The sequence below is a fragment of the Lepidochelys olivacea genome (genome assembly GCF_965140295.1).
Source record: "Lepidochelys olivacea isolate rLepOli2 genome assembly, chromosome: 17".
Lineage (NCBI taxonomy): Eukaryota > Metazoa > Chordata > Testudines > Cheloniidae > Lepidochelys > Lepidochelys olivacea.
The window spans coordinates 16,327,883-16,350,529 of record NC_140427.1 but is presented as its reverse complement, the minus strand read 5'-3'; the positions used below and the strand labels follow the sequence as shown (position 1 = coordinate 16,350,529).

The 22,647-nt window shown below is 43.9% G+C and overlaps 1 protein-coding gene across 4 annotated transcripts in view; it reads left to right on the top strand.

Moving 5' to 3' along the window:
• GTF2IRD1 (GTF2I repeat domain containing 1) overlaps window positions 1-22,647 on the top strand; it is a 174,402-nt gene that overhangs the window by 86,480 nt on the left and 65,275 nt on the right. For 3 of the 4 annotated variants that reach the window (XM_084651274.1, XM_084651272.1, XM_084651273.1), the window contains 7 exons: window positions 3,393-3,539; window positions 11,365-11,548; window positions 13,321-13,631; window positions 14,997-15,086; window positions 16,317-16,400; window positions 17,628-17,811; window positions 21,653-21,678. In XM_084651274.1, the coding sequence (XP_084507400.1) occupies window positions 3,393-3,539; window positions 11,365-11,548; window positions 13,321-13,631; window positions 14,997-15,086; window positions 16,317-16,400; window positions 17,628-17,811; window positions 21,653-21,678 (1,026 nt within the window). The remainder of the gene's footprint in view (window positions 1-3,392; window positions 3,540-11,364; window positions 11,549-13,320; window positions 13,632-14,996; window positions 15,087-16,316; window positions 16,401-17,627; window positions 17,812-21,652; window positions 21,679-22,647) is intronic. The other variant, XM_084651275.1, reaches the window with a different exon arrangement.

Below are 22,647 nucleotides of genomic sequence, written 5' to 3'. Positions count from 1 at the left end.
GTGTCGTATCAGGCCTTGTCTGCATGTGGACGTTATGCCGGCTCCACTTAAATGGTTTTAAAAACCAATTGAGTTAAATCAGTGCAAGCCTCGTGTGGACAGATTTATATTGGTTAAAATGGATTCTGTTGGCTTGGTATGTCCCTGTACCTGTACTGATGCAAGAAAAGCATGTGTAGTCGAGGCTTAAATTGATAGGAGAGTGGTTCTGGACCAATTTAACCATGTCAATTTAGAATTGCATCTTTAGTTAAACCAGTGTAACTTTTGTGTGTTGACCGGGCCAAAGCGTAAATGTATTGTTGTTGTTCATGATCCATAAGAAAGCAGCACCTCAGATCCTGAGAAGTGTCCTACTCTCTGTTATAGTGATGTTCATTGTGTGTACATGGGTCTGATCTCTCTACCTGTCCCATACTCCCCGACTCTTTGTGCTTTGTTGCTTGCGTTGCCTTCCACGTGACACTGAGCATCTGGGACTCTTGGATCGGAAGCAGCACGCTATAACTTGAGCTTCATTTATCAGCATACGTTCTGCTTATTGCCCTGCTGCATTATCCGGCGGGTGTTTAACCACAGCTGGGTTTAAAAAGCAATAACTCAGTTTCCTATTTGCATAGAGGATTGTTTCAGATGAAGGGATCCATCAGTTCCTCCTTAAGCAATCAAACAGCATCCGGGCAGATCACTGGCAAGAGTCTGCAGAGTATGATGAAAGAATTAGTCCTTTGCCACCAAAAATCCCTTGTGAATAGGTTTAGAAAGAATGGCAGTAATGTACTTGTAGTGTTTAATTTTCTGTGCATTTAGAGATGCAAGGAAATTGTTGCTGTAGACATAATTTAGCTGAGGTTTAATGGGGGGAAATTAGCAGGGAATAGCTGGTATTACAGGGCTGTGCAACACTGAGGAGTAAGAAAGCCTTCAAGCAAGGGGGATTTGCTTTTCAGAAAAACTGAGGGCTAAGCAGATTGAACCCAGTGAAAAGAAGTACACTGGCCAATTAATCACAATCGTTTCAATGAAGCTGTGTGTGTGAAATCAGGAAAAGGGGTTGGCATATCCGGGATTGGTGCTGGGCGGGTGAGTTCTGGCTCTGTCATGGTTGGAGGGGGAGAACACTGACATTCTGAACCTTGCTCTGTCCTACGGTGGGGGCTGGACTCTTTTCAGGCCTTCTGCTTGGAGTGTGATGGGGCAGGACGTGGGATACGGAATGGATGTAGCAGGAGCGTGGGAGCCGTTTAATAATTGTACGGTGGAAGGTATTGTTTAAATCACTGGCACTGAGAGGCTCTCTGTCTTCTGTGTGTTGGAATTTCTTTGCCTGGCTTCCCATGCTCTTGTAACGCCTCCATGGCTTTCTGGAATTTGCAGGATTTTCTGTCCTTCACAAAAACCCAAACCAATCCATTTGGAGAGAGAATCATTTAAACAAAACCTTAATACAATAAATGAAGGGGGCTATACGGTCTCTGTGACGTAGAAAGCGACATTGAAGGTGCCTTCTTGCAGTCCTGCTTCAAAGTATGATGCTACTGACTGACTGCTGCTGCTTTGGTGGTTTGCAAGGCCTTGTCAACACTCGGTCCCTAATTGTCCATTGGTGGAGGGGCTAATGTAGATAGGACTTAGGTGACCTTACCACTGTGTGCTCTAGACCTGCTCTGAGCGAGGTTATCGAATGGCTGTGTCCTGCTGTGGCACTTTCTTGGGGCTCCCAGGATTGTGGGTCACCTTGTTAAACCCCTGCTTCAGCGAGAGAGAGGGGTGCTGGTGCTAAACTGGGGGATGGCTCCCTGTCTCCCCAGTCTGTTAGCTACCCTTGACTAACTTCCCTGAACTCTGCCAGCCCTTACTTTGCCTTGCAGGTAACACTCGGGGCATCCCAGGCCCAGAGCCCCCTGGAAGAGCGGTAGCTTGCGGTATCCAGTCCCTGGGTACACGTTAATCACCAAGTCTGCTGCCTCCGAAGAGACACTGTACTCACCAGCTTTCTTGCTTCCACTAAGAATTCACACTTCGTGATTAAAAAGAAAAGAAGTTTATTTACAAAGATAGAGGTTCAAGTGACACTGAGTAAGAGTAGTAGAAACAGGTCTGATTACAACTAAAGCAAAAGGAAAACATGGTTCTAAGAGACTAAACATCACTTTAGGTGATAGATGTAACTTAGACAAAGATTTCAACCTGCTAAAGTGACCTCGCAACATCTCCAGTCCTCTGGGCCAGGATCCAAAATGCACTGTCTGTTTTGCTCCCTCCGTCATGGACCACCAAGGGGTCCCTTTCCTCCTCCTCCTTATAGTCCAGTCAATCTTTGACATGTATCCCTTTGCTGTGAACCCACAGACAAAGTTCTTCTCTCCTGCTCTGTGTTCTTTGGGGTGCTGATGCCAGATTGTCTCACATTCTCCTTTTAACTTGCTTTTCCTTTTGAGTTAATATGCTAACGAAGCTTGCTTCGTGTTGAATTACACAATCTCTGATTTACACTGGCGAACTAGGCAGACGGGTAAATCAACAACTCTTTGTCTGGGAAAAATGTTTATTTGCCCTGCCTGGTTACATAGCTTAAGCATATTTTTAGTACATACATGCTTCTTGAATAACGTGTGTACACGCATCCCACAATGCTTCTGGTGGCCAGTAGGCGATAAGCTTTTGACCATCTACATGACATTGTTTATGGATAAATACTATGACAGCAATGTGTTAGGTGTAGTGAGTTTGTCAGGGCTGATAGGAGTTGCTGTAACATGACAGTAAACCCTTTGTCACTGGGCATTGAGAGGCTCTTGTGGTCATACGTGTCCACAATAGCATTTCCACCATCACTACTGCTAGCCAGCCGGCACTCCTAGTGCAAAGGTGGGGAAATTTCTCCAAAGCTGGTGTAGGGATTTGGACACTCAATTTTCGTTTCATTAATTTACAATGGGAGCTGAGTGTCCAAATCCCCTAGGCAGATGGGAAAATCCCACCCTTCATGGGTAACTTATTGTCCCGGGATAGGTGTGGTGCATCTGCATTGTGCCGTCCCTCTGCTCAGGGATAGATTTGACTGCTAAAGCTGGGTTTAAGTGGTGTGCAGGGTCTTGAGCAGCCCTTCTGGACCGGGGACACTGTGGGGCTGAGCAGCTGCAGCCATCATTGACTTTTGCTGGAATTGTAGGTGCTTTGAGCTTTTGAAAACCAGGCCCCTGTTGTTTTAAAGTGGAGACATTTGGGAGCTCGCTCCAGGATGCTGGACGACCAAAACTACCAGTGACCTTGAATCCAGTTTGAATCATGGTCAATTGAGGGCGATGCGGGGGGGGAACCACAGTGACCAAAACCCTCCCCTTCTTCTAGGCACTTCCACTTTCTCTTTCTTTTTTCTTTTCTTGCAGGAGGTCAGCAGAGGAAAGAGCAGGATGCAGACTTCCAGAAGAAGGCAAAGGACTGTGGCCGGAGCATCCCAAGGGTCTCCCCTCATCAAGGATCAGACGTTTACCTACTCAGGAAGATGGTAGAGGAAGTGTTTGATGTGCTTTATAGTAAGAATCTTCACAATTCCATTTGGGTTGTTTTTGAAGCGACTGGTCTCACCAACAGCTGAAGGCGCGTTATTACCCTGACATTCTGAGAAACGGGGCCTCTATCTACTTGTGGCTACATCTTTCAACCCTGCTCTGATTTAGCCATTGCATCGTGATCCCTCTTGGCCTCGATCAGCACAGCGCTTAGCACATGCTTCACTTTAACTTTAAGCATGTGCTTAAGTCCGTCCTTGTTTAGCAAAGCACTGACTAATACCCTTAGAAATCTGCCCCTTTAAGCACTTGCTTAAGTCCAATTGACTTAAGTGCTGGGGTGAACAGGGATGGATTTAAACACGAGCTTGAGTGCTTTACTAAAGCTGGCTCTCAAAGCCAAATCCTGTGCCCCACGGAAGTCAATGGCCCTTTTGTCACTGCTTGAGTGCAGGATCAGGCCCTTAAGAGATTATGAAGGGAACTTTATAGCCTTATCGACATGAAGTGTACATCATGTTGACTCCATTGAAATCAATGGGCCTAACTGTTACATTTTCCTCTGCAGAAAGGCCCTTGAAGGGACTGTTCCACGGCTCGTTAACTAAATGTGCCAGTGAATAAATTAACGTGTGTGAGGAGACGTCCTTAGAAATGCTGTCCCTGCAGCATTCTCAGACCAATGCTGTGCTCCCAGCAGAGTTTTTAAAATTTGGTCTTTATCCCTAATGTGGCTTTTAAGGTGGTTTTAGTGCCAAATTTCTTTTTTGAAGGAAAAAGATGATTTTCCTAAGAGCTCTGCAACCTGAGCTCTGAGATACAAGCTCGTTTCATTCCAGCTCATATATCTTCCCCAGTAATAAAGATGCTGCCGTTAAAATGTAACTGAGCACCATGTTGCTGGTGTAACCCGCTGTTGACTGTGTTACAGGTCTCTCGCTGTGCCCGATCCACAGAGGATAGGCATTGTTACAGCCCTAGCTAGGGAGCTTTAGCTCACGCTGTAGCTGTATGGACTCTGGAGGTCTCGGGTTCAAATCCTACTGTTGGTCAAGATGGCGGCAGTTACACATGCACAAAACCAGACAGGCTTCCAGCTCACCTTTCTAGAATCTGGGTTGGGCCAACTGTAGTGAAAACGCATTTGTGTTAGCAAAATGAGTAGACGCACCAGGATATTCCCACAGAGTGAAATTTGCCCCTTGCCAAGGGCCAGTGCAAGGGCTCACACCGCTTTCGTCCCATTTAAGTCCTCAGTCAAGTTGAAATAGTGCCTAAACAGTGTGTTGGCCTTCTGCACAGTGGCAAATTAGGCCCATTGAGAAATAGGTGTCTTCCTGGCAGTAGTCACAGGTTTGAAAGTTCTGGCCCCAGGGGTGCCTAGGCAACCACGGCCCACGCAGGGTTAAATGGAATTTGGTTGCTGCACAGGGGATTGCCCAAGTATATACTGAAAACTGATAAATGTATATAGTAAGTATATATTGGAAGCTAACAGCTTGCAGGGAAGTCCACTAAATCTCTACTCCATTGACTCACTCTGTGTCACTTCACATGCCTTTGAATGCTTGTTTTACAAAGAAAATGTGTTGCTTGCCTGAAGATGAACAGGGGACTGATAGACTGAATATCAGCCCTTAACAGCGAACGTCAGATTTGTTGTGTTTATAACTTGGCATTTCGATGGTGGTTTTGCAGTCCATTATCTAGAATCAGTTCAGTCTTGTTATTTGTTACTGTGTAGCACTCAGAGTGCTAAGTGCTTTGTAGCCAAGTAAAGAGACAAGTTACCTCGGTTCTGTTCCCGGCTTTGCCACTGGTGTGCTGGGATGACCTTGGGCAAGTCATTTTATTGCCCTGTGCCCTATGATTAGAAGTCAAGATTTTAGAAATCACTTAATGGATTTAGATACCATGTCCCATTACAATGGGTGTTCGGATCCTCTCCGTGGCTTTGCAGATCGCAACCCAAATACACTGTAGGGAAAGGTATGCAACAAAGACAGATGAACGAGCAGTGAAATTCAGCACTCAGCTTATTAGATCCCCAGGTGAGAAAGAGGGAAGAGGGAGAAAATTAATGTACATAATAAAATGTACCTGTTTGAGGGTCCGTTTGGAGGAAATGTTTTACATTTTCAATCCAGCACCGTGGTGGTGCATGTACACGTGGGGAATGGAGTTTGGCCTAGTGGGACGGCACTAGACTGGAATTCTAGAGACCTGGGTTCTGTTTCTGCTACCGGTCTGCTGATGTGACCTTGGACAAGTCGTTCCATTGCTCTGTGCCTCAGTTTTACTATCTGTAGAAATGGGATGATGGTCGTCACCTCCTTGTGTGAAATACGTAGAGATCTACTGGTGCAAAGCACTGTGTTGGAGCTAGCTGCTATTATTGTTTATTTATTTTATTATTTTATTTATTAGTGTCTAGGGCAATGGACTGGAAGACTTGGGTTTGATTCCTGGCTGTGTCACTTGGGCAAATCGCTCCCCGCTCTGTGCCCGCTTTCCCCCCCGCCCCACCTTTTGCCTATCTTGTTTCTTTAGATTGCAAGATCTTTGGGGCAGGGATTGTCCCTGGCTATGTGGTGGTACAGCGCTTAGCCCAGTGAGGTGCCAATTTTAATTGGGGTCTCTAAGTGCTACCACGGTTCCCTCTAAGCTGTGCGCGTGCACGCAGCAAAACACTGCGCGCACAACCATTTACACCGAAGCGCAACAATTTGCACAGAAGAAATTCTTGCGCACACGGCCTGTCAAAAATTAGAGGCAACATTGAGAGCTACCCTAACGCAAATAATGTTTGCCTGATTTTTTTAGTGGTGCGGTGCATCCGGGATGTACAGTGTCTTCAGTGGTAACAACGGCTGCTCTGAAAATCAAGCTCCAGATTTTTGTGTGCATCTCTGGTGCACAACTGTCTTGCCTGCTAATCGTCATGTCCCATGTGACTATCCCTTTCTTCAGACCATAACCAGGGTGTGTCCAGTTCCATATTGACTACAGCCAAGTATGCTGAAGATGGATGCAGAACCTCAGGCTAGCTCTGTATCCTATACCTAGAGGTCTGTTTGAAATTAACAATTCTCTTTCTTCCATTTTTATCCTTTAAAGAAAGTTGCCTCCTATCAATGAGGATGAAAAATCACAGAAAACGCTTGCTCAAAAAAAAAATCCCAGATTCCCTCTGGAGCCCAGTAATCTCTTCACCAACAGAATGACTGATTACTATGGAGTTCTATTAATCAGACATTAATGATTATTATTGTCTCTTTTTAGTTAAAGCTTGAGCCTCTGCTGGGTTTGCTGAAGGTCACTTTGAAGGTAGCACATTCCCCACAAAAACTTGCCTAGGCACCTGCAAGCATCTAGCCGATAATTGGTTGCTATCAACATTATTTGCTTCTTTCTCCCTGTCCTGGGGAGGGAGAGGGGGCGATATGGGGAAGAGAAAATCTGCTGCAGCCAGTGCACTGAGGCAGGGAATCAATTAGTACTTTTCAAGCTAGCTGAGAGTGAACTCACAATGTTGTGGTTCAAAGGTTTGTTTCGGAACTTCTGTTATGGAGTTAATGAAAACGTTATCCATCCAAGCTATAAGGAACACTGATTGCTTGGGCAAGTCACACATCATTAGTTGTTGTTCTTTGAAGCAATGCTCTGTGTTGAAGAAATTACTTTTAATAAGTGCCACCAGGTTTCCAGGATTTTGTAAAATCAGCTCCAGGTTAAAAAACGATTTAAATGAAATCACACACAATCCCACGACTAATTAAAGACCCCTGAAGCGGGGTTTCCCCTGCACCAGTGCAGTGACCTGGATTGAAATACCGCGAAGAAGAATGATGAACGAATGTACAGCTGGGCATTACAGGCAGATGTGCTGCATTTGTACATGCATCTGGATGCTGAGTCTGAGTGATTCAGGTCCTTGCGCTGGTGTCTCTTCTCTCTTGCTTCCTGCAATGAGTGCCTGGTGTATTGGTGTCTGCGGTTTGGGTCAGGCTCAGAATTTAATTTTTTCAGGAGAAAGGGGCTCAAGATTTTTGAGATGCGTTTAGCGATTTTGGGTGCCTCCATTTTATGGGTGCCCAGCTTGAGACACCGTTAAAGGCTCCTGGTTTCCAGACCTTGCTGAGCACTCATCCTTTGAAATCAGGCCCCTGGAAGGCATCTCAGATTGGACACCTGGACTCGTTCGTCACTTTTGAACTTCTTGGTCAAGTTGCCTAAGGCACTGGGTCTTATTAACCTTCCCAGACTACTGTACCCCTTTCAGGAGTCTGATTGGTCTTGCGTATCCCCAAAGTTACACCTCACTTAAAATCTACTTACTTACAAAATCAGACATTAAAATACCAAAGTGTCACAGCACACTATTACTGAAAAATTGCTGACTTTCTCATTTTACCATATATTATCAAATAAATCAATTGGAATATAAATATTGATCTTACATTTCAGTATATACTATATAAAGCAGTATAAACAAGTCATTGTCTGTATGCAATTTTAGTTTATACTGACTTTGCTTGTGCTTTTTATGTAGCCTGTTGTAAAACTAAGCAAATACATAGATGAGTTGATGTACCTTCTGGAAGACCTGTCGTTCCCCCATGGGTATGTGTACCCCTGGTTGAGAATTTCTGGCCTAAGGTGACTCTTGGGACAATAGTCTTCTTCCGTTGTCAGAGAAAGAGAGGAGCAATTTGTTCCCTGCTCCCCCCTGAGGCATTGCTGGAAGAGATGCAGTGATATTTGTGTGCAATTCTCTTATTTTGACATTGGCTATTGAAGCAGGAGTCGTGTTGTGGGTAAAGCACAGGAGCAGGATATACAGGTTTCATGTCCACTGCTAATTTGCTAGTCAACGAACCCTTCTGGGCCAACCAGTAAAATGGGGATCATGGTATTTCCTTATGTCACAAGTGGTATTGTGAGGCTCAGTGCATTGACATTTGTAAAACACGTTAAGATTGTTGAGAGAAAGGGGCTAGTTCATTTTGATTTTTTTTAATGAGAAACAGACACAAAATGGTGCTAGGCAAAAGAGACACTTTACTTTTTGGCTCAATGTTTATTCATACTTCACCTGCCTGAAAAAGGAATGCTGAGAGTACTTTAATGAATATGCAAATAAAAATAAGTGTAGATCTTTAGTCTCCTGGTCAGATCTTCTCTCCCTTCTTCTAACAAGGTAGAAGTTACTATGGGCCAGAAGCTAGGCTGGTGTAAATGAGCATAGCTCTGCTGAAATCAGGGAGTTTCATTGAGTTACACCAGATCATAGAATCAAAGAAATGTAGGGCTAGAGGGGATCTCCAGAGACCGTCAAGTCTCAGTCCCCTGCACTGAGGCAGGACCAAGTAAACCAAGACCATCCTGGTGCGAGGTTTGGAGGTTTTTAAGAACCTGTGGGACAATTATGGGGATTCCACAGCCTCCCTTGAAAGCCTATTCCATAATTTAACTTACGAGGGTTTTTCCGAATATCTAGCCTAAATCTCCCTTGCTGTAGATTAAGCCCAACTCTTGATCAGCATTCTCTTCATAACAGCCCTTGGCATATTAGCAGACTGTTAGCAGGACCCCCTAAGTCGTCTTTTCTCAAGACTAAACATGACCAGTTTTTTTAATCATTCCTCAGAAGTTTTCAAAACCTTTTCTCATTTTTTTTTTGCTCTCCTTCGGATTTTCTCCAATTTATCCACCTCTTTTGTAAAGTGTGGTACCCAGAATTAGACACAGTTCTCCAGCTGAGGCCTCACCAGCGCTGAGTAGAGCGGGAGAAGTACCTCTATATGTCTTACATATGACACTCCAGTTAATATACCCCAGAATGACTTGAGCTTTTTTAGCAACTGCATCAAGCTGTTGACTCATTCAATCCGTGATACACTATAATACCCAGATCCTTTTCAGCAGTGCTACTGCCTAGCCAGTTATTCCCTGTTTTGTAGTTGTACATTTAGTTTTTCCTTCCTAAGTGAAGTACTTTGCACTTGTCTTTTATTTAATTTCATCTTGTTGATTTCAGACCAATTCTCATCCTGTCCGCCAAAGTGCTTGCCACCTCTTCCAGCTTGGTGTCATCCACAGATTTTTATAAGCAACTCCAGGTCATTAATGAAAACGTTGAATAGTACCAGATTCAGGACTGACCCCTGCAGAGGCCCAGTAGGAACTCCCTCCTAGTTTGACCACAAACTATTCAGAACTACTCTTTGAGCATGGTCTTTAAACCAGTTGTGCACCCACCTTAGAGTAAATTCACATAGACCCCATTTCCCTAGTTTGCTTACAAGAAAATCATGTCAAGACCCTTACTAAAATCAAGATATGTCATGTCTATTGCTTCACCCCATCCAGTGGGATTGTAACCCCATCAGAAAAGGAAATTAGGTTGGTTTGGCATGTTTTTTTTTCTTGACAAATCCATGCAGGCTATTCCTTATAATCCTATTATCCTGTAGGTGCTTAAAATTTGGTTGTTTAATAATTTGTTCCAGTATCTTTCTGGGGATCGAAGTTAGGCTGACTGGTCTATAATTCCCTGGGTCCTCTTTGTTCCTCTTTTTAAAGATAGGTTTTTTTTGTTTGCTCTTCTTCAGTCCTCTGGGACCTCACCTGTTCTCTGAGATAATTGCTGATGGTTCCAAGATTCCATCAGGTAGTTCCTTGAGTACCCTAGGATGAATTCCATCAGACCCCGCCAACTTGAATACATCTAACTTATCTAAATATTCTTTAACCTATTCTTTCCCCTATTTTGGCTTGCATTCCTTCCACCTTGTTAATATTAACTGTGTTGAGTATCTGATCATCATTAACCTGTCTAGTGAAGACTGAAGCAAAATAGGCATTAAACACCTTAGCCTTCTGATGTCATCAGTTATTAGCTTTCCATCCTCACTAAGTAGATGCTCTACAGTTTTCTTCATCTTTCTCTCGTTCCCAATGTATGTAAAGAACCTCCTCTTACTGCTTTTTATGTCCTTTGCTGGGTGTAACTCACTTTGTGCCTTAGCCTTTCTGATTTTGTCCCTACATGCTTGTGCTCGTCTTTTGTACGCCTTCTTAGCAATTTGTCCGTGTTTCCACTCTTTGTAAGATTCGTTTTTGATTTTCAGGTCATTAAAGAGCTCCTGATGGAGTCATATCGGCCTCGTACTATTCTTCCTATCTTTCCTTCTCATTGGAGTAGTTGGCATTTGTGCCTTTAATATTGTCTCCTTGACTAACGGCCAGCTCTCCTGAGCTCCTCCCTTAGATTTTCTTCCCATGGGACCTTACCTACCAGTTCTCTAAGTTTGTTAATCTCCTTTTTTTTGAAGTGCCTTGTCTTTATTCAGCTGCTCTCACTCCTTCCTTTCCTTAGAATCGTGAAATCTCTCATTTCATGATCGCTTTCACCCAAATTGCCTTCCACCTTCAGATTCAGAACCAGTTGCTCCCTGTTGCTCATCATGAAATCTAAAATGGGTGTCCCCTTGTTCCTTCATCCATTTTCTGAAACAAAAAGTTGTCCTTAATACATTCCAAGAATTTCTGTGTGTTCCCATATCACTGTTCCTGCTCCTCTTCATTGGGGTTTTGTGAGACTTTATTAATGTTTGTGAAGTGACTGAAGAGCCTTAAATAATAGATACTGCCATAGGTAATGGCCACGTTTTGTTATAACAATATTATGGGTGGGAAGAATTATCCTGACCAGTTCGCACTGGTGTTTGCAGTCTGTCCTGCACTGCATCTCTCCGCTAAAGCCCCGACCAGCTGCAATTGTGAGCAAATTCTGCCTGGAAAAGCCAGTGACTTTATCCAACGTGTAATTATGCCTGTTTCCCAGGTGAAGCCATAGGGAAGAACAGCGTGGTGCCCTTGCCCTATGAGAAGCTGATGAAAGAGCCAGGATTGCTCGCAGTTGCCGGCTTGCCTGAGGGACTTGGCTTCCGGAAGCCCACGGAATACGATGTGAAATCCCTGATGGCGATTTTGGAGCACAGCCACAGTATCCGGTTCAGGCTAAAAAGGTAACTTCACAAACCCTGAGAGGGTGGGAGCAGGGAGTCTTCACTTTGCTTTGCTTCTTGTCCACACTGAGCCACGTCCAGGGAAGGACCCTCCCCTTTGAGTTCAGCGGGCTCTGAACCAGGCCTCTGAAGGGTTTTGTGTGCCAACTGGATCACGTGAGAGGGGGACGCTGCAGAGCCTGGTGCCATTTGTCACATTACACATGGGCTTGGTTGCTTTATGGGGCTCTCTGACAGGCTGAGTTAATTAACAGCTCGATACCACCGCTATTGATCACGGTGCCACTGTTTTCCACTTGTCTGCGAGGTGTTCGTTAAGTATGGTGTATTGCTCCCAGCACTGGTTTCTCTTGTGAACCTTGAAATGTAGGTGCAGCCATGTTAAATTGTGGCATACAAAGACTCGGCGTGTGTGAGAGACTAATTTATCACTGTCTGGGGGCCGTGGGATCTTTCCTTAATTATTGAATATCAAGTGAAAACCATATTGAAGTGTTCCTAAATGTACAAGGTTAACCACATTCTTCTCCGTGTCATTACATAGGAATTGTGTGTATGATGAGCAGAATGCTCTTACCTCACCAAAGAGAGTTCTAGTGTAAACCTCCTAAACCGCTTTTCCAATCTAGAAAGGGTATTATCCTGTGCGAGGGGGGTCAGAATTTTTGCATTAAGGGGTGATATAGGGGCTAGGCACCCTCCATGCTATTATAACCACATTTCCAAAAGTGGCCTCTAATTTCGGTCGTGTTAATTTTTGGGCCTGCCAAACTCGAGGCACGTTGGGCCTGATTTTAACAAGTGCCCAGTGCCTACAGCTTCCAGTTTGAAACGAGTTAGACCTCGGGGTGCTCAGCACCTCTGAAATCGCTCGGTATGCCCAGTATGGGCATATAAAATTGGAGGCCCCTTTTGGAAATGGGCAGTTCTCTTCCGACGCGTGTGTAGTTACTCGACGTAAAATTTACCACATTCAGATGGTTAGTACAAGGTGTTATGCACCACCTGAGTTCCCCTGAAGCCTTAGTTTGAGTAGGACCTAAGTGGAGCTTTATCCTCGACCGTGCACGATAGTGAATTCCATCCATAGTTTTGCCCCTAAAGATTGCATTGAGCTGTCTAATTCGTCTCCCCTGCTTTTCACCAGCTGTGGATCTGGCTCATAAAACGTATTGTAAAGATTCTCTTACCTTTCTGAAGAGAGAAGGAAAAGAGAAGAAAATAGGGAGTTAGCAGAGGGAGAAGTTGGGGCAGGTTTACAGCTCCTTTGACAGCAGCCGTAGATTGGAAATGATAAGCGAAGAAGCAGCTGGACCAGTCATTAGAGTGGAGTGGAGATTGTACTTTCCACCCTGCTGGACTGTCTTGAAATGATTGTTTGGAAGCTGTCCTTTCCCTTTCCTCCCCATTGCTTTTTAGCTTGTTTTCCCCGATGTGTGCCATTAAGATGAGTAACATAGACAGCTTGGGCACAAGCCCACCTGTGCAGCTTTAAAGCTGTTGCAAACCACTTTGCCCCCTGGGCTGTATGAGCAAAACCTTTCTTCCTTGCTCCAGGAATCCTTGTGCCCCTGACCTGTAGGGCTGATTCAGCAGACATTTAAGATCAGATGAGACTGAGATTGCATGCAGTGTTGCTGAGCCAAGCGGTGGTTCTTGTAGCTGACGTTGTTAGCTGTATGCAGGCTGGAGCGCGCCGTTTCTATGTCAGATGCCATACGATGGATCTTGAAAGTACCTGTGTTTTCCTCTTCTTTCTTTTTTCCATTCAGGCCAGCAGACGAGCCGAGCAGAGAGGTGAACCCTAATGTAGAGTTGAATTGTACCTCCCTAGCATCCAAGGGCAGTCGGGATTCTGGTCCAAATAACCAGATCCCTAAACCAGCCAGTCAAGACACTCCATCCACTGTAGCCAGGACCAATTTCTTATACGGTGTCTCGCTGCCTACGCAGATCGCCACGGACCTAAAGCAGGAGATGTCTGCCAGTCTGCACGGGGTGAATGCAGCCAGCGAGATGCTGATGCCCAGGCCCTCAGGAGAGCTGAAGGTGCCTTCCTCACAGGAGTACAGCGACTGCTGTGGTAATAGACTTGCATTTGCTCTCAAAGGAGGGCCTGGCCTAAAGCCCATTGAAGTCGATGGAGAGGCTCTCATTGGCTTTGGGTCTGGCCCAAGATCTGGCTCAAAGAGACAAGGAGTAGTAGTGTTGGGGGTTAGCGCAGTTACTTCTAGGCCTGCCTCAGGTGGCCCGTAGAATTTCACTGCACTCCCGGTCACCTTTGGGTACATTTTAACCTTGGGAGTGGGGGACCATTTGTGGCGTGCCAGAGCCTTTAGTTTAGGGCGTCTGGCGGATCATCGGAGTATAGCCGAGGAAAAGTCATTCACTGGGGGGAGGAGGTGATCCAAAGGCCATCATTGCCAATGGAAAGACTTCAGTTGATCTTAGGGGACTTTGGATCGGCTAGCCACTTGCTAGTTCTGAAATCCTTAGCACCATAAAGTGCTTTCAACAGGGGCTATTGTGGCTTTCTAATGACAGCCCACTATATATTCCTGTGGGTGTAGGGGGGCAGAATCAGAATCTGAATTTGGGCATCACCCTCATTCCCTGGGAAAACAAAGACTTGCCACGTCCCACCTCCACATGCGCTCCCCTGTGCGGATCTAGAGTTGTACAGTCCTCTCTGCGATGAGGCTTCTCTGCCACAGCTCCAGTGATAGGCTCCTTCCTAAGGCGCAGACCCCAGCTGTTTCAGGAAGCAGAGCAGGGCATGTGTGCATACTACAGAGAGAACTAACAAACAACATGTGGTGCTTTTTCCATTTAAAATAACCGGTGCAGAGCCTTATGTACCCGAAATGGGGGAGAGCCCAGTTCTGAGGGGTCAGAGACTCAGCTGAGGGTTTTGAAGGGAATTTAAGGGCTCTCTTTCCTTTTGCGTGGCTCTGTATTGAAAAGCACTGAATGTGACTCTACGGGCTTGCCTTAGAGTAGTAGCAATGCAGTGTACATGGGCCACCAATGCTTTTTTAATCCCTGTGTCTTCTAGGCCTGCTCTGATCAGGGTCAGGCGGTGTGATGGCTGCAGCACCAGCAGCCAGTCTATGCCAGATCACCCCTCCCCTTGCTGTCACAAGCATAAAGGGTCCCCCTGCATTTCGGGATTATACGAATCCCTTCAGCTCACCCTCTCATCCCCAGTCCCTTGCTCACTCAGGGATGAATATTGCCCAGGGAAGGGTTCAGTGACTGGCCCAAAGCCATGCAACGAGTCAGTGCCCAAGCTGTGAATAGAATGCAGGAGTCCCTGCTTCCCAGTCCTATGCTGAATCTGGCAGAGTCTAGGCCCTTCTGTGCACACTGGGGCAAGCCTCTTGCCCCTGCTTGTATTAGGTGATAGGGCTCTTATAGTTCCTTTCACCTTGTATTTCCTTGTGTCCAGGACAGAAATCTGCAGTCCCTGGTGGTCCGCTCATCCAGAATGTGCATTCGTCAAAGCGTATCCTCTTCTCCATCGTCCATGACAAAACAGGTGTGATGCTTGCTGGGTCCGGGCAGGGAGGGCACTGCTAGAAAGAGGCAAGGGAAGGGAATGGCTTCTGGCAAAATTCCCAGCCTCTGGCCACTTCTGCTGTTTCCCCACTTCTTGGCATGGCTGCCGAAGCATTCGGCTCGCAGTGGTTGGTGCCAAGTTCAGTGCTCTGACCATCCCCAAATTTCTCTGGCCCATCCTCCGTGAGGAGCTGCTGGGACTTTTGTCCCCTTCTGCCTTCTGAAGCTGGCTCCATAGAGAGCTCTGGCTCTGCACCCCCTTTAACACAATTTAGCCGTAACTCCGTTGAGGAGGCAGGGCGGAATTTCCTTTTCCCTAGTTGCAGTGTGTCAGCATAGCAGCTGGGACCTCTCTCTGTACCTATCTGTACCCACACCTCCCTCCTTGCCTCATCACCCCAGTACTGGAGTGCATCCGAGTCGTCAATTCCTCAGAACACCCCCTGTGAAGTCTGCCCATTTTATAAATGGGGAATTGAGGCACAGTGTAGATTAAAAAGAAAAGGAGTACTTGTGGCACCTTAGAGACTAATAAATTGGTTAGTCTCTAAGGTGCCACAAGTACTCCTTTTCTTTTTGCGAATACAGACTAACACGGCTGTTACTCTGAAACCAGTGTAGATTAAATAACTTGTCCAAAGTCTGTGGCTGACCATCCTTCCTGCCCTGCCTGGCTTTGCAAACAAAAGGGACAGACTAAAATCCCCATCTGGCTCTCTTTTCCACACTGTGGGTGCCCCTGGTGTGCAGGACAATTTCCAAATGCAGAGGAAAATACCATCCCTGCCCTGGGTAATATGCATTGTAACAAGCAATTAAGCATTCACTCTCCTAGATTTTCAATAGGTGGGCGGGGGGAAGGGAAAGTTGATATGAGATTTTAAAACTTCTTGTAACTATTTTTAAAGGTTGGCTTATGGTTCAGTGTGTTCTGTTCTGAAGGTTCTTTCATTTAAATGTTGAAATGTAGGGTCATTTCCTTCGAGGTCCTTTTCACGCAGGTGCAGCTGCAGAGGAGTACACCTCAGGATGATGGGAGAAGCCTAGACCTTATCAACCAAGCTGCCAGCACTTGCTCAGGAAGGGGATATAATTATTTATAAGGCAGCCAAGCCTTGTTCCTGATTCTAACACCTCGCCAGCGAAAAGTGCATCTGTTGTCTGTATGCCATATGGAAGTTCCTTATTTCTTATATTTTTGTTTTGATAGATAAATGGGACAGTTTTATAAAAGAAACTGAAGATATCAACACCCTTAGGGAGTGCGTGCAAATTCTGTTTAACAGTAGATATGGTGAGTAGGAGTTAAAATTCCATTATGCATCTGCAGTGCTTGTGGTTTGCATAACATTATGTAGCAATCACTTTTGTTCCCTAACACAACAGCAGAAGCCATATGCTAAACTCCCTTTTCTTTTCAACATGCCTAGCAGCCTCTTGGTCATATTCCAACCTCTTCATGATGACGACGGCACCTCCTTTGTCAGCCTCAGGAACAACTCTGACATCATAATCAAAAAGGCTGACAAAGGAGGTGCTGTCATCATCATGAAGAAGTTGGAATATGAACAAGAGGCTGCTAGGCAGCTCTCTAACTCCACATTCTACAGACCATTATCCTTTGATCCCACGGAGGGTTACCAAAAGAAACTACACCATCTGCTCAAGAAACTCCCTGAAAAAGCACAGGAACAGATCTGTGCAGACACATGCCTAGAACCCCGACCAGGCGTATTCTGTTTGCTACCTGTCTGACATCAGGAATCATAACATTCAAAAACCAGTAGGAGAACACTTCAACCTCTCTGGCCACTCAGTAAAAGACTTAAGGGTGGCAATTTTGCAACAGAAAAGCTTCAAAAACAGACTCGGAGAAACTGCTGAGCTTGAATTCATATGCAAACTAGATACCATTAACTTGGGTTTGAATAGAGACTGGGCGTGGCTGGGTCATTACACATATTGAATCTATTTCCCCATGTTAAGTGTCCTCACATCTTCTTGTCAACTATCTAAGTGGGCCATCTTGATTATCACTACAAAAGTTTTTTTTCTCCTGCTGATAACACATCTTAATTAATTAGCCTCTTACTCCACCTTTTCATTTTCTCTATATATATGTGTGTGTGTGTATGTATGTATGTATGTATATATCTATCTTACTATATGTTCCATTCTATGCATCTGATGAAGTGGGCTACAGCCCACTTCAGCTTATGCTCAAATAAATTTGTTAGCCTCTAAGGTGCCACAAGTACTCCTGTTCTTTTTGCGGATATGGACTAACACGGCTGCTACTCTGAAATTTCTCCCTTAGGAGTAACTTTCGGCAGTGACAAGGGATAAGTTAAGCTTGGAGCCCAGGGCTCTGTTGCTGGGAAAAAGGAGGATAGTAGGACAGCAGACGTGTATCTGTTTTGCAGATCTACTTGAATTACGTTGTCTTCACCTTCTCTTTGTCGTCTTTAAAAAAAACCCCAAAAATCCGTGTGGAAATTAAAACCATCTGTTAATCTTTCAGCTGAAGCTTTGGGTTTGGACCACATGGTTCCTGTGCCATACCGGAAGATTGCCTGTGACCCAGAGGCAGTAGAAATAATTGGGATCCCTGACAAAATACCATTCAAACGACCCTGTACCTATGGTGTCCCCAAGCTCAAACGAATCCTGGAGGAAAGGCACAACATCCACTTTGTCATTAAAAGGTACACGGCTAATCAGAGATACTTCAGAGAGGTGACATGGATGACATTTTAGCCTACCTATTTTGTGTGAGCATGCAGGTAGTGTTCTGTTCTAAATGTAGTCCCAAAATCGTAACCAGAAAATTTATATTCTGATTTTGGTTTTTTTAATTACATAATAGCAGCAAATATTGGATCACTTTTTCTATTCGCCCACTCTGTGTTTGAAACAAACTTGCACGCAGAAGTATAGCCAAACGTGCAGATGAGGTACCTCAGGAATGTTTCCACCGGAGGCAGAGAGATGGGTTCCCTTGAATCAATTTGGGAATGAAAGAGTAGTAAGCACATTGGGCAGATTCAACACCTGGAAAAGATTTTTTCCAATATAGTTTTACAGAGGGTTCTTTTTTTTCTTTTTTTAACTAACTGTGATGGTTAATAGACCTAAAACTTGACTTACCACATGCTATATAAATAATTAATTACTTTGTTTTTGCAAACAGATGTGTGGGTTTTGATATTCTCTCCACCCCCCCATCATTGTTTTTCCAGCTCTCTCAATTTTTTTAGCTTTTAACAAAACCAAACCAATGCCAGTTGCCCGGTATTTATAATCATCCCTACAATAACAAACCACGAATGTTATCTCAAATGCCTCAGTGACAACGGCTCTAGATCATCCTAAACATTTCAAGAGTTTTATCTGCCTGCTTATTAAGTAGGCTGTCAAAATGACACATGACATATTCAAATTGTGCCAGCTGAGTGCATATTGAGATATATGGTCATTTCCCCCCTACCTGTATTTGCCTGATAGCCACAGGTATGTTGTGTTTTTTATAGTGGTTTCTGCTTTTTGCACTAGAATAGAATAGGGTGGAAAGCTGCACAATTATTTCTTCATTTTTGGTGTATATAATCCCTCCTCATCTCTCCAGCAGGGACACCAACGTTTCCTATCTGCCTCTGTCAGCTTATGTGACCCTCATCATCATAGTACTCAGCACCTCGGAATCATTATGTGTATCATGCCCATGGAACAGGGCAGTGCTGTTTATCCCCATTGTACATATGGGGAACTGAGGCGCAGATGGATTTGCCCAAGGTTTATGGTGGAGCAAGTTTCAGGCTGATGCCCTCACAATCCTTCCTCTCCTCACCATTTTGTGAAGTTCCCTCCCCAATGTGCCTTTTTTTTGTTTTCTCCCTTCTTGGGCTCATCTGAAACAGACAATTTCTTAACATAATTTTCATCCTTACTCAGAGCTGTTGATTTGTGTTGTCAACAAAAGCTCCCTTTATTGGGGGAGGGAGACAATAACCGCATCTTTCATTACAAGTTCTTTAGAGAAAACTCAATAATTCCCTTAGTAAAGTCTTTGCTAGCACCTGCAAAATGCAGTGTTATTACATTAGTGTTCTTTATAGTGTCCAAAGGCAACTATCAGGGCTGGAATCCCTTGGTGGTAGGGCTATAAAAACATAGAAGAAATAGGACATCAGTGCCAGATCTGAATTTCTAGACACCTACTGCCACTCAATTTTCAGCTGAAAAATCAGTGAATCCAGTCATGAATTCTCCACTTTCCCTTTAATAAACTGGCACAATGACTCCTGTTTATTTTATGTCAAGGAAAATTGTTCTTATATAGGATGAAAGGGTGTAGATGAGGCAAGATTAGTCGCTTTTGGAGAGAGGCCTCATGGCAGCCCCTCTAGAAAAATCCACATCTGAATTATGCAGCTTGGATTCATCCCATTCTTTTGCAGGGCACATAGCTGCAGTTTATTAATCTCGTGGCCCATTGTGCTTCCTTTAGAAAATGGATATGCTCAAGTGCACTGGCTCTCTCCCTATCAATAGACACAGTGAATGATGGTGCCCCAGTTTAAAGTAGTATGTCCACTTGTTGTCACTAGATCTGTGCTGAGGACAGAGGTTCTGCTTCACTACGGATTTTTAGATTCCAAGATGTGGCTTCATGCTGAAGTGGAATGGAAACTGAAAATTGTGATATGCTTCCCGAAGAACAATTCAGAAAATATTTTTGTTTCAAGTCAATGAGAACATTTGGTTTTTGACAAAATTTTAATGTTCAGTTTTGACTTTTTTGAATTCTGTATTGTATAATAGACCAAATTTCAAAAAAATAGACCAAGTTGGAGTGCTTCATTCTGAAAATATCAGAACGGGACATTTCAATGTGGTTGGAACTTCTTCCTGGTTTTCTTTCAAAACAAAACCTCGGGGAAATAGAGCTGATTTTTGCAGTGTTTTGGTGTTGGTGGGTCTGCATATTCTGATTAAAATAATGTTCCTTCAAAGTTTCTCCAGCCAGCTCTAATCGTAACACTTCATTATGAGCGAAGGCCTGAACTTTCCAGTACATTGGTAGAAGGTTGAAAGAATTACAGAAAGTGAAGCCAAGGCTATTGAACATTAGAGCAAGAAGGAAAAACAAAACCACACATCCCTGACTCAACAAAGTACTTAAACACATGCCTAACTTTCAGTGTGTGTGTGTAATCCCATGGAGTCAGGGGGCCTGTTTCTCCATTGCCTTGCACCTCATAGTCATTTACACTAATGCAAAATGAGTGCAAATGGGGTGTAAAACACTGCTAAGTCAGGCCCCAATCCAGCAAGGCTGCTATTATTATTTGTTATTATCCTTTATTATTTGTGTTGTAATAGTGCCCAGGAGCCCCAGTCACGGAGCAGGACCCCACTGTGCAAGATGCTGTACAAACCGAGAATAAAAAGACAGTTCCTGCCCCCAAAGAGTTTCCAATCTAAGACAGGAGACAGCAGATGGCTACAGATGGATGGGAGAGTATAAGGAAAAAATGGCACCATATTAGTCAGCATGCTAGGTAGTGGTCCCAGCACACCAGTGGCCTAACCTTTGTTAGGTTTTTTTGTAGGTATCATGACAAAGAAGAGTTTGAAAGAGGGATTTGAACGAGGATTGGGAGGTGGCTTTGCAGATGTTTTTGGGGAGCTGCTCCAAAGTGTGAGGGGTAGCCTGGGACAAAGCATGAAGGTGCTTGTTTGGAAATATAACAGGTGGGCAATGGAGGCTGGCATTGTTGGCTTAAAGTTAAGCACATGCTTAGGTACTTTGTTGGATCAGAGCCTTAGAACAAAGAATCAGGCCCAGTGCAACTACTCATGTGCTTAAAGTTATGCACGATATTAAATGATTTGCCAGGACAGCATCTTAGTGTTCAGAGAGAAACCTAAGTTCTTTTAGGTCGTGGGCATAAGATGAATTGCAGACAGTGAGAAACTCTTCCGTCCTAAATTTAGTCATTTAGTGGTCTATTGATAGCTGCTCCTGTGCAAGTCTCCTTCTTTCTGCTCACATAAGAGCTGTTGGACTGAGCAGCTTAGTGAACACTTTCTTAAGGTAACTCTTAAGATAAGTTTTTATAGGAAACTTAACAATGGTCCCGAAATTGCATATGTACAAAAGATGGACAAGATTGCAAATATTCCTGCCATAATGGTAAATGAGCTAGACTGAACAGCAGAATTAAAAGCCATCTTGAACTGTCTTGGCCCCATAGCCCTCTGCTAATGCCAGAAAGTAACAGCTTTATTTAATACAGTTAATGAAATGGAGGGCATGACTTAGAAGCAGATGTTAAGGTGCTTTAGATGAAAGACACATGTTGTTAGTTGTTGGATTTGTACAAGAAAATACAGGGATTTTTTTTGTTTTTTTTTTTGTTTTTTTTTTTTCCTCAAGGAAAAGGAATGAATAAACTCAACATGATTCTTACTCAATATATTGTTAAACGATATCTGAAATTCATTCACTAGATGCTCCTGTTTCGTTTCTTTTTCCTCTTCTAGGATGTTTGATGAGAGAATTTTTACAGGTACGTTAATAACTGTCTTTGATTTATTGTCTCTGAAGTGAAAGAGAACACAGAGAAATAGAGTTACAATGATGTAATCTATGAACAGCCATAAGTGAAGGGCATATGTAGTTGTGTTCACAAAGGATAAAATCTTATCTACATAATATACACAAGTATAAGAAAATTCACTCCATGCATAGGACCTATGCACCACTTAAATCTAAGTTTAGCCCTTGAAATAGGGCTGAAGTGAGACTTAAGTCGTGCATAGGCCATGAGCTGACTTTGTGCACAGGGTAAATTTCACCCCTAGAAAGCCATGGAATATTTAAACTGTACTTACAAGGGAGAAGACGCATTGTGGATTCCCATTTATAAGTTATTCTCTCTCCCTTGCATATAAAGTGCTAACATGACTCTGTTTTTCTGTTTGTTTGTTTATTTAACAAAAAACAAAAATCCCCAACTAGTTCAATTTAACTGCTTAGCTTTTGTCTTTTGGTCCTTTTTACTTGTACTGTGAGCAATGTAATATGAAAGAGATGTCATTTCAAGCAACTTTTAGCAAATAAAACCAGGCATATATTAGTAAGATCTGAGTGCTCCTTTTGAATACTATGAAAAGACACCCAAAATATTGCTCCAGTGGCTTTTTCCTATCTTAACCTGATGTATATATGAAAAGTTACTGTAAAAATTGCACCATCTGGTCATGTGTTTGTCTGCCAATGATTTTAGACCCAATGGGCTCAATTTACAAGTAAAAACTTATTTTCTCTAACTAAGTGCTTTGCAAATTTAGGCTGGGATCTGAGAGTCAAGCTGGGTGCTTTTATCGCCAGTTATAAAGGTTCTACAAGCCACATTAAGCCTTCAATGGCACCTGTACAAACTTGTTATGTTGCTGGTAAGCCCTCACTAGCACCCACGCAACCCCTTTGCCTACAATGGGGTGTGTGCAAGTGTAACTGACTGGAAATTAGGAAA